The sequence below is a fragment of the Vulpes lagopus genome, chromosome 8 (genome assembly GCF_018345385.1).
Source record: "Vulpes lagopus strain Blue_001 chromosome 8, ASM1834538v1, whole genome shotgun sequence".
In the NCBI taxonomy this organism is placed as follows: domain Eukaryota; kingdom Metazoa; phylum Chordata; class Mammalia; order Carnivora; family Canidae; genus Vulpes; species Vulpes lagopus.
In genome coordinates this window covers 65,450,585-65,462,612 of record NC_054831.1, presented here as the reverse complement: position 1 = coordinate 65,462,612, position 12,028 = coordinate 65,450,585, and the positions used below count along the sequence as shown (strand labels likewise).

Here is a 12,028-nt window from a genome sequence, read left to right as displayed (position 1 = left end):
CCCAATGTTTTGTGATGATTAAAAGGTGATACATGCAGAACACTTTAGCACATACGTGGCTCATAACAGGCAACAGAGGACAGTTACTGGGGATGTGTTCACAGACACAAGGGTCAAGGACTTCTCCATCAATACTAGATAATTAAACAAATTAAGCATTCTGTGTCAGTGTAGGCATGCACTGCAAGCTCCTCTGCCTTCTCAACAAGTGTGTCGAGCATAACTTGACCTTCTGACCTCCAGGTCATCAGAATGTGCTCTTGTTTCAAGCTAGATGGCCATGAGCCCTGACAGATGAGGTTCCCTCCTCAAAAGTGCTTGCAAGGTCAGTTTCTTTTGGACGTTAGCTTCTCAGAAGCACACGTCAAAGTGCACAATTGCCTGGGCCCCATGGTGTGTCTCCCCAGCAATGTCACCTGGTTGCTTTCTGCAAAATTACCTTTTGAATTTTTGTCTGAAGCACTCTGTATTCCTCCAATCCCTCCAGAAAAGCTTCTTCGTTGCTCTCAAACACTTGCGTTTTCAGAGCCACGGAGAGGGGAAGAAGCTTGAATTACAGGCTGGGGCACTCGGGAAGCAGTCCGGGAGACAGGCATTGCCACAGCTGCTCTGGGAGCCCAGTGGATGTGTCTGCTTTTCTTCCTCGGTCTTGCCCCTGGTACCCAGCTCCTCAGGGATGGGCATCAAGTCTGCCCACCATATGAGGAGTCTGGGTGAGGTGATTTGGGTATACCCTCTCCCAATCCTGAAAATGCAACCTTGCAAAAGGACCACTCTTCTGGAGCCAAGATTCTAGGACCTTGGCTTTGTTCCAAGACCGTGTAAATCTTTTGTTTTACCCTGGAAAGAGTCGCAGTCACAAGTAGCATTGAAAGAAAAGCAGCCTCTTTGAAAAGTTCCGTATTGTAGCAAGGAGGGTCAAATGCCATCACTTCGGCGAATGGCCTCTCCTCTGGACTCAGGCTGGTCTCACTTCTCCACCTGCCCATGTTTCTGCCACGCCCTCCACAACTAAATGGAAGCATTTTAAGAGCAGGAGCAGTGTCCAGTTATCTGTGTAGTGGGGATAAGGACAACAATCCTAACCTTTATTGAATGCAATCTGTGTCAGGATTTTTGTTTTGTTTTGTTTTGTTTTGTTTTTTTTTGGAGAAGTAGAGGGGCTGGGGAGAGGCAGCCCACTTTAGCTGTTAAAAGGAACCAAGGTGTCTTTGTGAAGCATGTCAGAGGAAGCCCGTGCACACCTGGACTCAGTTTCCCTCCAATGTCCTGAGGAGGTGGGTGGCACTTTGCTGGGTCTCAGGGTTATGCCTGGGAGCTGTGTTGAGTTTTTCATCACCTGGGGGACATGCCCTATCCTTCATGACATCAGCAGCAAGTGACCATCACCTGTATATCCTTGCCAGCACCCTGGGAAGTCTGAAGGTAAACTGAGGACGGGAGCCATCATCTGTGGTTAGCTGCTTATAAAGAAATCTCAGTTTGTCCATACAGAGGAGCAAATAAACTGGCACAAGTCAGCTGGCTACTCTATGTATCTTAACCTAGTGTAGTTGTTGAGTTGTTATGGGACACGATTGAGGTGTTGGAACATTTTATACCTAAAAGCTCTAAGATGACGATTTTCCTGAGCCCTCCCTGAAACCTGAGATTACAATCAATATGAGTAGAGATAGAATATACTATTTCTGATGAAAGCACGCCAGCTCCGTACACTTGAAGCTTACGACCGGGTTCTAACAACCAGGTACTAAACTACTAATGATCTGTCCTTTATATCAAACCAAATTAAATATTTTGGAGGCAAAAAATAAATAAATAAGCAGTAGTTTCCTGAGATTGTTCTTGTTTGTGATTCATAATCTTGGTGTTATTTTCACTAAGTGTTCTTCCTGTTTTTCAAGTGAAGACATACAGTGTAATGGTATGGTAGTGTAATGGTAGCTCGCATATGTCCCTCTACACCAACAATATTTGTTAAAATTGAGAACTCGAAAAGAATCATAGTGACAAAGATGTTTTATTTCTACTTTACTTCTACTGGAAATTAAAAAAGAAAAAGTAATATGAGCCCTCCGGTCAATGAGGGTGGAAACTCTGTACCCAGGTTTGCTTTCTGGGAACCGAACCTTGGGGAAGCCACAGAGAAGAGAGTCAGCAGGTTATATCAGAAGGCACCACACTTGCAATGAATTAATCAGAAACTCATCACGAAGAGGAAAAGCAGAGCTTTCCGAAAACCAGTTCGTGTTCGGTTACATGTTACTTATAACTTCCTCAAAACCCAAACCCTTTAACTCGGTAATAGTTGTTACGTTTGTCCTTTGACTAGGAAGTAGTTCGAGTGACAAGGTACAAAAAATAATAAGCATGCAGCCCTTTATTTAGATTTGCAAATTCTCTGCTTATAGTTCTGTATATTACATGACTGTGTTATACAAATACATTTATTTACAAAAACACTCTAGCTGTGCAAACTTGTTGCTTTTTAAAAATGTATGGGGTAGCCCCCATTTCTGCCCATCCCAAGATATATTTTTAAAGCATGCATAAAAATTAACTTTGGTGTGGGAAAACTACTCTGTGCTGTCACATACAGTATTTTTTATGTCTATTTATATATGTACAAAAGTTTATCAGTTTACAGAACCATATAGAAGTGTACATGTTAAAATTCACAATGTAAGAGTATGGGTTACCAGTCTCCGAAAACAAAGGAAGGGGTTTGATACTGCAAAGAAAACAACTAGAGAATCCCAATATGTCTAAGAAAAGAAAAAAAAAAAAAAAAGAAAAGAAAAGAAAGAAAAGGAACAAAGAGAAAGAAAAGAAGTAAAGCAAAGAAAAAGCTAGCTTGCTTTGGGCTGCAAATTATTATACATAATTTTCATGGCAGTGCAATAGGTTTGATAAACTGCCTTCTACACGTGCCTCTGGGTCGGCTTGTGTAGAAGTTCACTGGCTTATGGTCTAGCACACTACTTTCAAATGTACAATGCTATAGTATCAAAATGTTTTTGGCAAAAAGGATCTCGAAAGGAATCATGAAGTTTTGACAAAAATAGAAATCTGTAATAAAGCTAAATAACACTAAAATAAAAGGAAATATTATAGTATCTGTTTTACAATTTGTATAGTCACACTTGTGTATTTCTCTGTTCACGTCTAGTCTCCGTAATGAAAAATATTTTTGTACAAAACATACTAAAATTCTGGAATCATACATGTTTTACATGCTGAATACATTCCCCCCCACCCATCTCACACACACCCTTCTCTCCTGCCAGCCACTCTTTTTGTAACACATGCTTACTTCATGTAACAGATATTGAATATAGACAGTAAACACTAGGTAATTACAACAGCAACAAAGTGAAAAAAAAAAACAAAAAACAAAAAACAAAACCAAACGAGCTTTACTGAAATCTACGCATCCAGTATTTAGCACATACTTAGCATTAAGCCTCAAACAGTACAGCAATATGTTACATTCTCTTGTGAAAACAGTTGTTGAAGACTGTTTAAAAAAAAAAAAATTTTTTTTAAAGGTAACTCCCACTTGTGCCTAACAGGATTTGGCCTTTAAGAGGTCTCCTTTGCTGTGGATGGGGTGGCTTTGCTTGAACTTCCATTCTGTGCCTTGTAGCTGGTGAGGCCAGGAGTATGGATGGTCCTGATGCTCTTGGCACCTTGATTCAGTGAAGTGGGGGAGGCGGGGGAGGGCGGGGAGGAGGAGGAGGAGGAGGAGGGAGGGGCTGCTCGGCCGTTTTGAGTCTGCAGTGAGAATGAGAGATGGTGGCCTTTACCTGCATGAGTGGGGCTCTGAAACTTTAAGGAGCCATTAGAGACAGAGGGGATGAGGGAGGCAGAGGGAGCAGATCGTCCTGTTTGGGGGCTGAGAGGATTAGAAGTAACCGGTGGTTTAGTAGCAGATGGAATAGGCAAGTTAGAGCTGTCACCACTAGAAGAGGGCAGAGAACTGCTTTTCCCAGAGCTGGGAGAAAGGGCTGGAATCTTAGAAGCAGGTAAGGAGGGGAAAGCAGGCTTACAGTCCCCACCAGCTTTCTTAGCACTTCCATTAGCCTGTAAATAAAGATGGCAGGAGAGTTTGTCAGAAAGCTGGTAACACGATCAACCCACGGGCTCTGGCAACACAGCCCTTCTGAGAATATTAAATAAAAGAAACCAAACCACACCAAACCAAACCAGTTCAAGGCCTGAGCTAAGTCCTGTTGTGCTGCACTGGACCTGGTAGACAGCCCCAGAGGACAGAGTGGAGGATGTGCAGAACAGGAAAGAAGGAAGAACAGTGTTGGTGAGAAGAGGCACGTCATCCCACTACCGTTCCCGGGTGCTGGGTGGGCCATGCGTCTGGGGGGTTACTGGGGTGGGGCTGGGGCGTCGTGATAGACAGTTAATGTACTTCGAATGCAATGCGGGCAGCCTACACGTTAGTACTGGTGACATTCAGGGCGGCTCAAGGACGGGTCTGTCTCGGTTTCCCAAGGCGTTCTGATGAACCACTACATTCACCAAAGAAAAGCCAATGGGCCTGGCACCTGGTGTTAACAGTTAAACTTGGGAGTCACAAAGTAAAAGATGTTTTATTGCAAGCATGCAGAAGCGTGGTGAAAAGTTTAACAAAGGTGTTTAGACTTTCTTCATGCCCCAGATCCAGGGTGTCTATGTAAATCGTATCTTACAAAGAAAACACAGTATTTGGTATAAACTAAGTCAGTGACTTGCTTCTTAACCGCAATAGTGTCCATCCAAAATTGGGTTTAAGGTAAAACTACCTGACGATATTGGCGGGGATCCTGCAGTTTGGACTGCTTGCCGGGCTTGTCCAGGCTTCCGGGTCTGTTCTTGGAGCCCATGGGCACTGGCATCCTGCTGGTCTGCGGGGTCCCAGTGGAGCCCTGGGGGAAGGAGCAGCGGGAGGGGAAAAGAAGGAGAAGCACATGAGTGGGTTATCACCGGGGCCCTCCCACTGTGTGCAGAGAAGGTCAACGTGAGAAGCCACAGCCCTACATGCAGGACAGATCTAGGAGACGGACATCAGGAGACACCACTGGGGTTAATTGGAAGAATCAAACAGAATAAACTGCTCCACTACTGATCAAACGAATTTTAATGTGAGTATCAGAGCAATCATTTCAACAGCAAATGACTGACCCAGCGTCCTTGCATTGACCCAACACCAATCAGCAACAGAGGTAAAAAGAGAATCGATTAGCTGTTAGACACCTAGTTGTTGTTTTGAAGGTGAGGGAGGAAGTGTGAGAGAGAGGGATCGTGGCGAACAGACAAAAAAACAAAAACCCAACAAAACAAAAAACAAAACACAATGAGCCACCTGAAAGGAAGCAGGTAAATCACAAGACACCTGTTGCTAACGGTGATTATGGCAGATGTAAGAAAGCAGCTGGGTCGGTTCATTTTCCATCAGACCAAGATACCTTACGTGAAGTTGAAGGTACGGACGAGGGGGGCTCTGGGGCAGTGGGCGCTTCATCCAGAACTAGCAGGGAGCGGGGAGAGGCCTCTGGGGCCATGTGGGGTGAGCTTGCGAAAGAATCTCTGTTGGCACAGCACGAAGTATCAACTAGGGCTTTTGGACTCATTTCGCTGATTGTGTTTTCAAGCTGTTTGATGGTCTGCTCCAGGCTGTCCAGCGTCCTGTAGGTATTTTTTCTAATTTCATCAGTTCTGGAAATCAGAGTTGAGCCCTCCGGACCGGGTGGCTCTGGTCTCCTAAGCACACTCTTGGCGGTGTCTTCGGGTTGGGACCGAGTGATTTCGAATCTCTTGGCTTCCTTGTGCTGTTTCAAAGCGCCGTCCTCCTCCTCCTCCTCGTAGACCACGACCTGCAAGGTCTTCTTCCCTGTTTTGGTTCCCGTGCGAATGGCCTGAGTGAGAGCCGCCAGTTGCTTTTTAGGGAACTTGAACTTGAACTTCTTCTTGTGGCTTTCAAACTGGTCGTCTGGCCCGTCAGCCTTGCTCTCTGCCCCGGGAGAACCCGCCTGGCTGCACTTGCCCTGCTCCCTCCTGTCCAGCTCCTGTCCCCCCGACGTGTCAGCCTCGGCCGCCGGGCAGCGCGGCTGCAGGTCACGGTCAGCGGGCCGCGCGGGCCCCGGGCTGCCGGCCGCCACCGCCTCGGGGACCGTCCCCGACGCGCTGTGCTGGACCGCAGGGTCTCCGCTCTCCTCCTCCTCCTCCTCCTCCTCTATCTTGTCCTCCGTCATCATTCTCTCTAGTTCCTCATCACATTCCTCGAATATGGTCGAAAGTCTCTTATACGCAGACCGGATGTCCATGGGTTCGTCAAAAATGATGATAACTGGCTTCTTGTCCAGGCACACGACTGGCTCCTCGTGTTCAGCTCCCTCCTGTTGGCCAGTTGTCTCTTTCTTGGCGTCTATATTAACCGTCTGCACGTCTTCCCCCTTTTTGCTCACTATGTCTCGGACCTCCCCGCTGGAGAGAACCTGGACAGCGGTCTTGGTGATCATGAAGGCAATGTTGTCGGGGGTCGCGTTGTCTTCAGTGGGGGAACCTGGGGCCGACTCCCCGTCCTCTCCGGGGTTCATGTTCCCGGGCCGCGCCCCCCTGGGTCTCAGAACAACCTGGCCCAACTCTGTCACGGGCACCTCTTGATCTTGAGTTCTGACGTCACACGGGCTCCATTCGGTTGACCTAGTGGGAGAAGGAAGGTCACACCCATCCGTATTTTCTGCTCCTTCTAGACTCATCTCCTTTGTCTTTCCATAATTCATCTTCTGATGCTCAGTGTCGGATACAGAGTACTGCGGTCCTGAGCTCTTAGGTCCTTTGTGTATTTCGACCTCCGACAGACTAGTGCCAGGGTGGCCAGAATTGACCCTAGACACGTTTTTCTGGGAATAGTTTCTACTGTCTCTAAATAAACTCTTGTTGGATAGGGAATGTTCCTTCTTTTGGATGTCTGTTTTATACTCTGATGTTCTTGATGCATCGGAAAGACTATTCCCCATTGCTATTTCCCACCTAGGGCGGTCAAGAGGTGCTAGAGCCCCTGCGGTGACCTGAGAAGGACAGTGGAGGAGGGAAACCACACACGTTAATCAGAAATGGATCTGCCAGAGAAGGTAATTAATCTGCGTGGTATCAGTTGGAACAGAAATCTGCTAAACTCACCTTTCGGGATTCCATTTGGGGGCCATTTTCATATTCAACATCAGATTTCCGTACGTCTTCATGGAAAAATCCCAAATTCTGGTAGAACAGTGTAGGACACGTTACTCCACAAAACCACATCCCCCCAAAGTGGCCTATAACTCCTTTAATTACACTTCCAAACCATGCGGGCCAAGCACATTTGTTACACACCAGTCCAAAGCCTATAGAGCTCTGTTTACCTTGGGTTGCTTTGTTCTCCAACTTCCAAAAATGCCCTGTGTTTGCACAAGATGAAAATCTCAATTAGCAAAGGATTGTAAGTATTTCAGACTTTGTGAGGGAGCAGTTAAGAGAATAAGGGGACCGATTCTATATCAACGCGTTCTCTTTCCAAGCTCTGATTGTGAGCTCAGCGGAATCTAAAACGGGAAGAGTGGTGTGGCGCTGTAGAAAGTACAGTATCCCAGCAGGCAGAAGGTTGTGATTCTAATCCAGACCTGCCAGTGAACTGTGTTACTTCACTTTTCTGGGCCTCAGTTTTCTTGCTTAGACACCGAGGAACTAGACCAGGAGAGGTTTCACGTCCCTTCCAGCTAGTTAGTTCAGTACTATCTCTGCTTCTTTTATGGAAATTGTCCTATAAGGACTCTGCATTTGTTGGGTGTGGTATCTGGAGATGACAAAACCCATTATTTGTTCCTGGGCAAACGACAGATTGGAAAGGTACTTGCGGTTTATGCTTGGACTCGCCAAGTCAGGTGTCACAATAGCCTTCGAACTAATCAGACCCAAGGCGATCAAATCCAAATGCAGAATGAAAATGTTGCCCAAATATCATCTAATTTCCAGAGCAGACATTTGAGACTAAAATGGTGGCCGTGACATTGTCATTCAGCCTGTAGTCTCTATATCCTCTGACATGGAGTGAAGGTAGATTTCTGAGGCTCTCACCAAGATTCAGGACGTGAGAACCCAGCGGTGAGGACCAGATATGGATAGTGCTTCACCAAGAAGCGTGGCCTTTCCCGGCACGTGTCTACCACTTTCCTCGGGCCCTGCCATGACACTAACAACAGCTGTGCCTTGTGGCTCCCAAGGCATCACTGCCCTCTTTTCTTGCTGCCGAAGCCTGAGAGGAGGAGGTGGTTACAGCAGGATGAGACACAATCCCAAGAAGGTTGTCTGGTTAAAGCAATGACAACAAAGCACAATAACCAGGCCCCGCCCAAGTCAACCCAGAGCAATCCCACTGCCCTGTTACAAATGGAAAGAGCGTCCATATACATTCAAGGAATAACACACAAACAACAAAGTCAGTATTAATCACAAGGAAACATCATACAGGCTACAAGGTGCATCCACCACTGAACACCTCCTGTATAGCTTGACTTCATCCCAATAAAGCCTCCAAAAGTGTGCAACGATTCAGCTGGTGTCGTTGAACAACATAATGTCTAATGTGGGATTTTAAACTTGGATTATTAAACAACAAACACATCCAGTAAAAGGTTTTAAGAAGAATAAGTGAGATTTTGACCTAAGATTTCAACTCCAAACATGGAGTTAGTGTACCAGGGTAGGACTGGAGTGAGAATTTACCCATGAATCGGACGAGGAATTGACATGTATGACACCTGTGTAGCTGATGTTCTGCTGGCCCATGGCCTGGGGTCAGGGCTGGCATCTGTTCTGATTGCTCATGGCCCCAGCTTTACCCATTGTTAAGTACTTCAAATGTCACCCAGAGACATACATATGTTAAAACAGATGTTGTAGCAGGAAGACTCCGATGAAAACCACTAAGATAAAGATGTCAAGGGTAAGTTTCACATGACCTGTCACTTTTGTCACTGGGCTAGAAAAAAGAATGAGTGTATTGAAGCAAGTACATGAACTTTATCCAGCGCAGCTTGGTCACAAATGTCATGTAACCTCACAATGATATCTTATATATAACCTCAGATGGTCAAGAGTCTGCACAAAACGTAATCAAACCTCTTAATATCTGTTCATAGGCCCTGAGATTTGGATTGTTCAGACAACTTGTAGCAGGCTCAAAATGCATATGGGCAATAAACCGAAATCAGAGACATAGTTATAGGAAAATCCCATACAAGTGAAGTACTAGGCTAGCACCTCATGATGGTAGGAGAAAACTTTAAGGAAATATTTGACTTGTAGAAGAGTAGATGAATAGACCAGGGAGAGGTTAATAATGATAAAAATTTGGGGACAAGTCTCATGGTTATTACAAAACAGGTCAGTCTACCGAGTACAATTAACTGAAATGAGCACTTAAGTCCCTACAAGGCTCTTACTACGCAGACCTACTTGTTATCTGATGGACTCTTGATTGAGATGAATGAGATCGGAAGGACATGGCGTTCGAGTCACAAGGCAAGGAAGCTAATGTAACTTTTTAGCCAATTAGCAAATTGCCACGACACAGTGATTGTCTCTAGAGAGATTTTCAAGAAGTTTCTGGGGCTCAGTCAGTGTTTTAGACAGAAACAGTCACATTGGTCCAGCTATGCCCCGTGACTCAGGATATGCCCGGGCGTCTCATGAATTGGTTTTAATAAGGCGATGCAGGGCAATCCCACAGACTGAAAGGGCAATATATTTCCAATATGATGCCATGGAGTCAATTCAAATTAACAGATTTTCATGAGAAAAATTAATCAATAATAATCTCAAAACCCCTGCTGGTGCACAGACAACCCCTGCCACCCTGCCCCGCCCTGTGATAGTTGTATATGTCAGTTTTGTGGCAGATGTGGTTTGCAGGAGGCTTTGCGATGGCTGTGAGGCAGGGAGGAGGAGGTCAGCTTCCTTGCTTGGGGCCTCACAGCTGGAAGCTGGAAGCCTCAGGACTGCGTCTCTTGAACATAATCATGTTAGAACGGCCCTCTGACTTGTGATCCTCTATCTCCCTCACTGAGCTTTCTTACACAGGGACTGAGGTACCCACCTGGTATAGCTATTAGGCTACACTGTGGCTGATCTGTTTGGCTTCATTTGGGGGACACTAGTATCTTCAATTTCTGAAATAGACATTCCTGGTGAAAGATGCTAGGACTTGAGTTGGTCATGATAAGCTGTCAATCCTGAAATTTAGTCAGAGGCTTCATTCAGATCAGATGGCTCTTTATGCAAAAATCATAAAGGCTCTAGGTCAGACTTAAAAAGGTGACATTCAAACATTCAGGCTAAGGTCCTCCCGGTCAAGCACTTATCTAATAACAGTGAATTTTGTTCCAGAGCCTGGACATCGGTCTTGAAGCCATTAGGATGACACATTGTGTGTATTAGCACTAAACCTCTACTGGACTTAATGTCTCACAAGGTATAGCTTGAGAATTTGTAGTAGTTAACAAAAATTCTATCTGGCATTCTTGAACACGTGTGCAAATACGTATGTGTACGTTTCAATGAGGATACACCTGTGGATGGTGGCGGGCATTCAGCGACGCCATGTGTTTTCTTCCAAGAATCTAATGCTTGCTGCTACTTCTAATGTAGGTGGGTTGGATCTGCAAGACGTGTTAAAAATTAGGAAAAGTGCTACATACTCGATTGCTGTTTCTATTTTTTTTTCTAGAGTCCTAGAAAAATCTGGCAAGGTGTATACTCTACAATTTGGGAAGATAATGCCTAAAATTCTGCCATAGACTGTTGTGTGGTGTGCAGAGGGACCCAGAGGTCACTGAATAATCTCTGATTAAACCTCAGGCGGTATCTCCATTAGTTTAAAAAAAAAAGGCAAGAGAGGAAAAGAGAGGGCACAGAAGGACAAAAGCAGGAGTAGTGTTAGTGTCAGAGCAAGGAAAGAAGGACTGTTGGACCATGTGGCAGATGTGTCACCGCCACGTTACCTTCTTCTCCTTGGGTGGGACTGTGGCCCCCGGCCTAGTGTCTTTAACGTGACTGTCAGCCCGGGACTGCTCGGCATGACTGTTTGAATTTACATCCATAAAGGAACACTTCTGGAATGCCTAAGGGATTAAAATACTGAGGTTAACGGGGATCCACATGCAGCAAGGAGGATGGAGGGAGTAGGCAGGTGGTCTGGAGGCATGGAGACCTCAGCCCAGCCCTGCACGCAGGGGCACCCGGGCCAGGGAGGCAGAGCCTGGAAAAAGTGGGCTCTGCATTCGGCCTCGGGTCACCAAAGCTGAGCGCTGAGCTAGGGGCAAAGCTTGTTTAGCGTCTGTGCCCCGGCATGATTAATGGACAGAAGCCTTGAAAAGAACGCCCTTCCTTTCAGTACAAGGTGAATCTGATTTGTACTTAGTAGGGCTTCTTGCTTTGATCTTTAAAAAAAAGTGGACTATGTAAATGAATTAAAACAAGAAGCAACATTTTCTTGTTTGCTTTTTTTTTTTTAACCAGCTTTCTTGAGGTCATAGAAAAAAAGGGCACAAGATATTGCCAACCCTTAAATCTTCTAGCAAAAGTAATCCTTACCAATTCATCATCTGCAGGAGTAACGGGTACCACCCTGCTTGGGGGTGTTCGGAAGTGCATTTAGAATAAAGTGATGCTCTTTGTATCCAGAGGATTCTGCATGGCCTTGGCGCAGCCCAAGCCTCTAGCCCTGTCCCTGAAAACTGTCAATTTTGGTTCGAGGAGCCCACATCGGCTCATGTGAGCACTGGGTGACGGAGGCCACTCAGAGGGCAGACAGCACAGTCTGAGTCTCTGGGGCAGATGCGGGCACAAAAGATGAAGACCCCAGGAGCCAGGCTTCTTGACATCAGTGGTTCTCAACTCCACTGCCTGTCTGTCACCTAGTTAAAAATTAATTTTGTTATGCAGGTGTCACCCAGAGAATAATTAATTCAGAATTCATTTAGAGGCCTTTTTATTT

At 45.7% G+C, this 12,028-nt stretch overlaps 1 protein-coding gene across 24 annotated transcripts in view; it reads right to left on the bottom strand.

Moving 5' to 3' along the window:
• Positions 1 to 2,365: 2,365 nt before the first annotated feature.
• KIAA1217 (KIAA1217 ortholog) overlaps positions 2,366 to 12,028 on the bottom strand; it is a 464,836-nt gene continuing 455,173 nt past the window's right edge. For 16 of the 24 annotated variants that reach the window (XM_041765783.1, XM_041765782.1, XM_041765774.1 and 13 more), the window contains 6 exons: positions 11,034 to 11,153; positions 7,398 to 7,433; positions 7,177 to 7,254; positions 5,460 to 7,064; positions 4,797 to 4,919; positions 2,366 to 4,083 (listed from right to left, as the gene is read on the bottom strand). In XM_041765783.1, the coding sequence (XP_041621717.1) occupies positions 3,583 to 4,083; positions 4,797 to 4,919; positions 5,460 to 7,064; positions 7,177 to 7,254; positions 7,398 to 7,433; positions 11,034 to 11,153 (2,463 nt within the window). In that variant the 3' untranslated portion in view covers positions 2,366 to 3,582. Of the gene's footprint in view, positions 4,920 to 5,459; positions 7,065 to 7,176; positions 7,255 to 7,397; positions 7,434 to 11,033; positions 11,154 to 12,028 lie in introns of all 24 variants that reach the window. The other 8 variants (XM_041765781.1, XM_041765777.1, XM_041765780.1 and 5 more) reach the window with 5 other exon arrangements.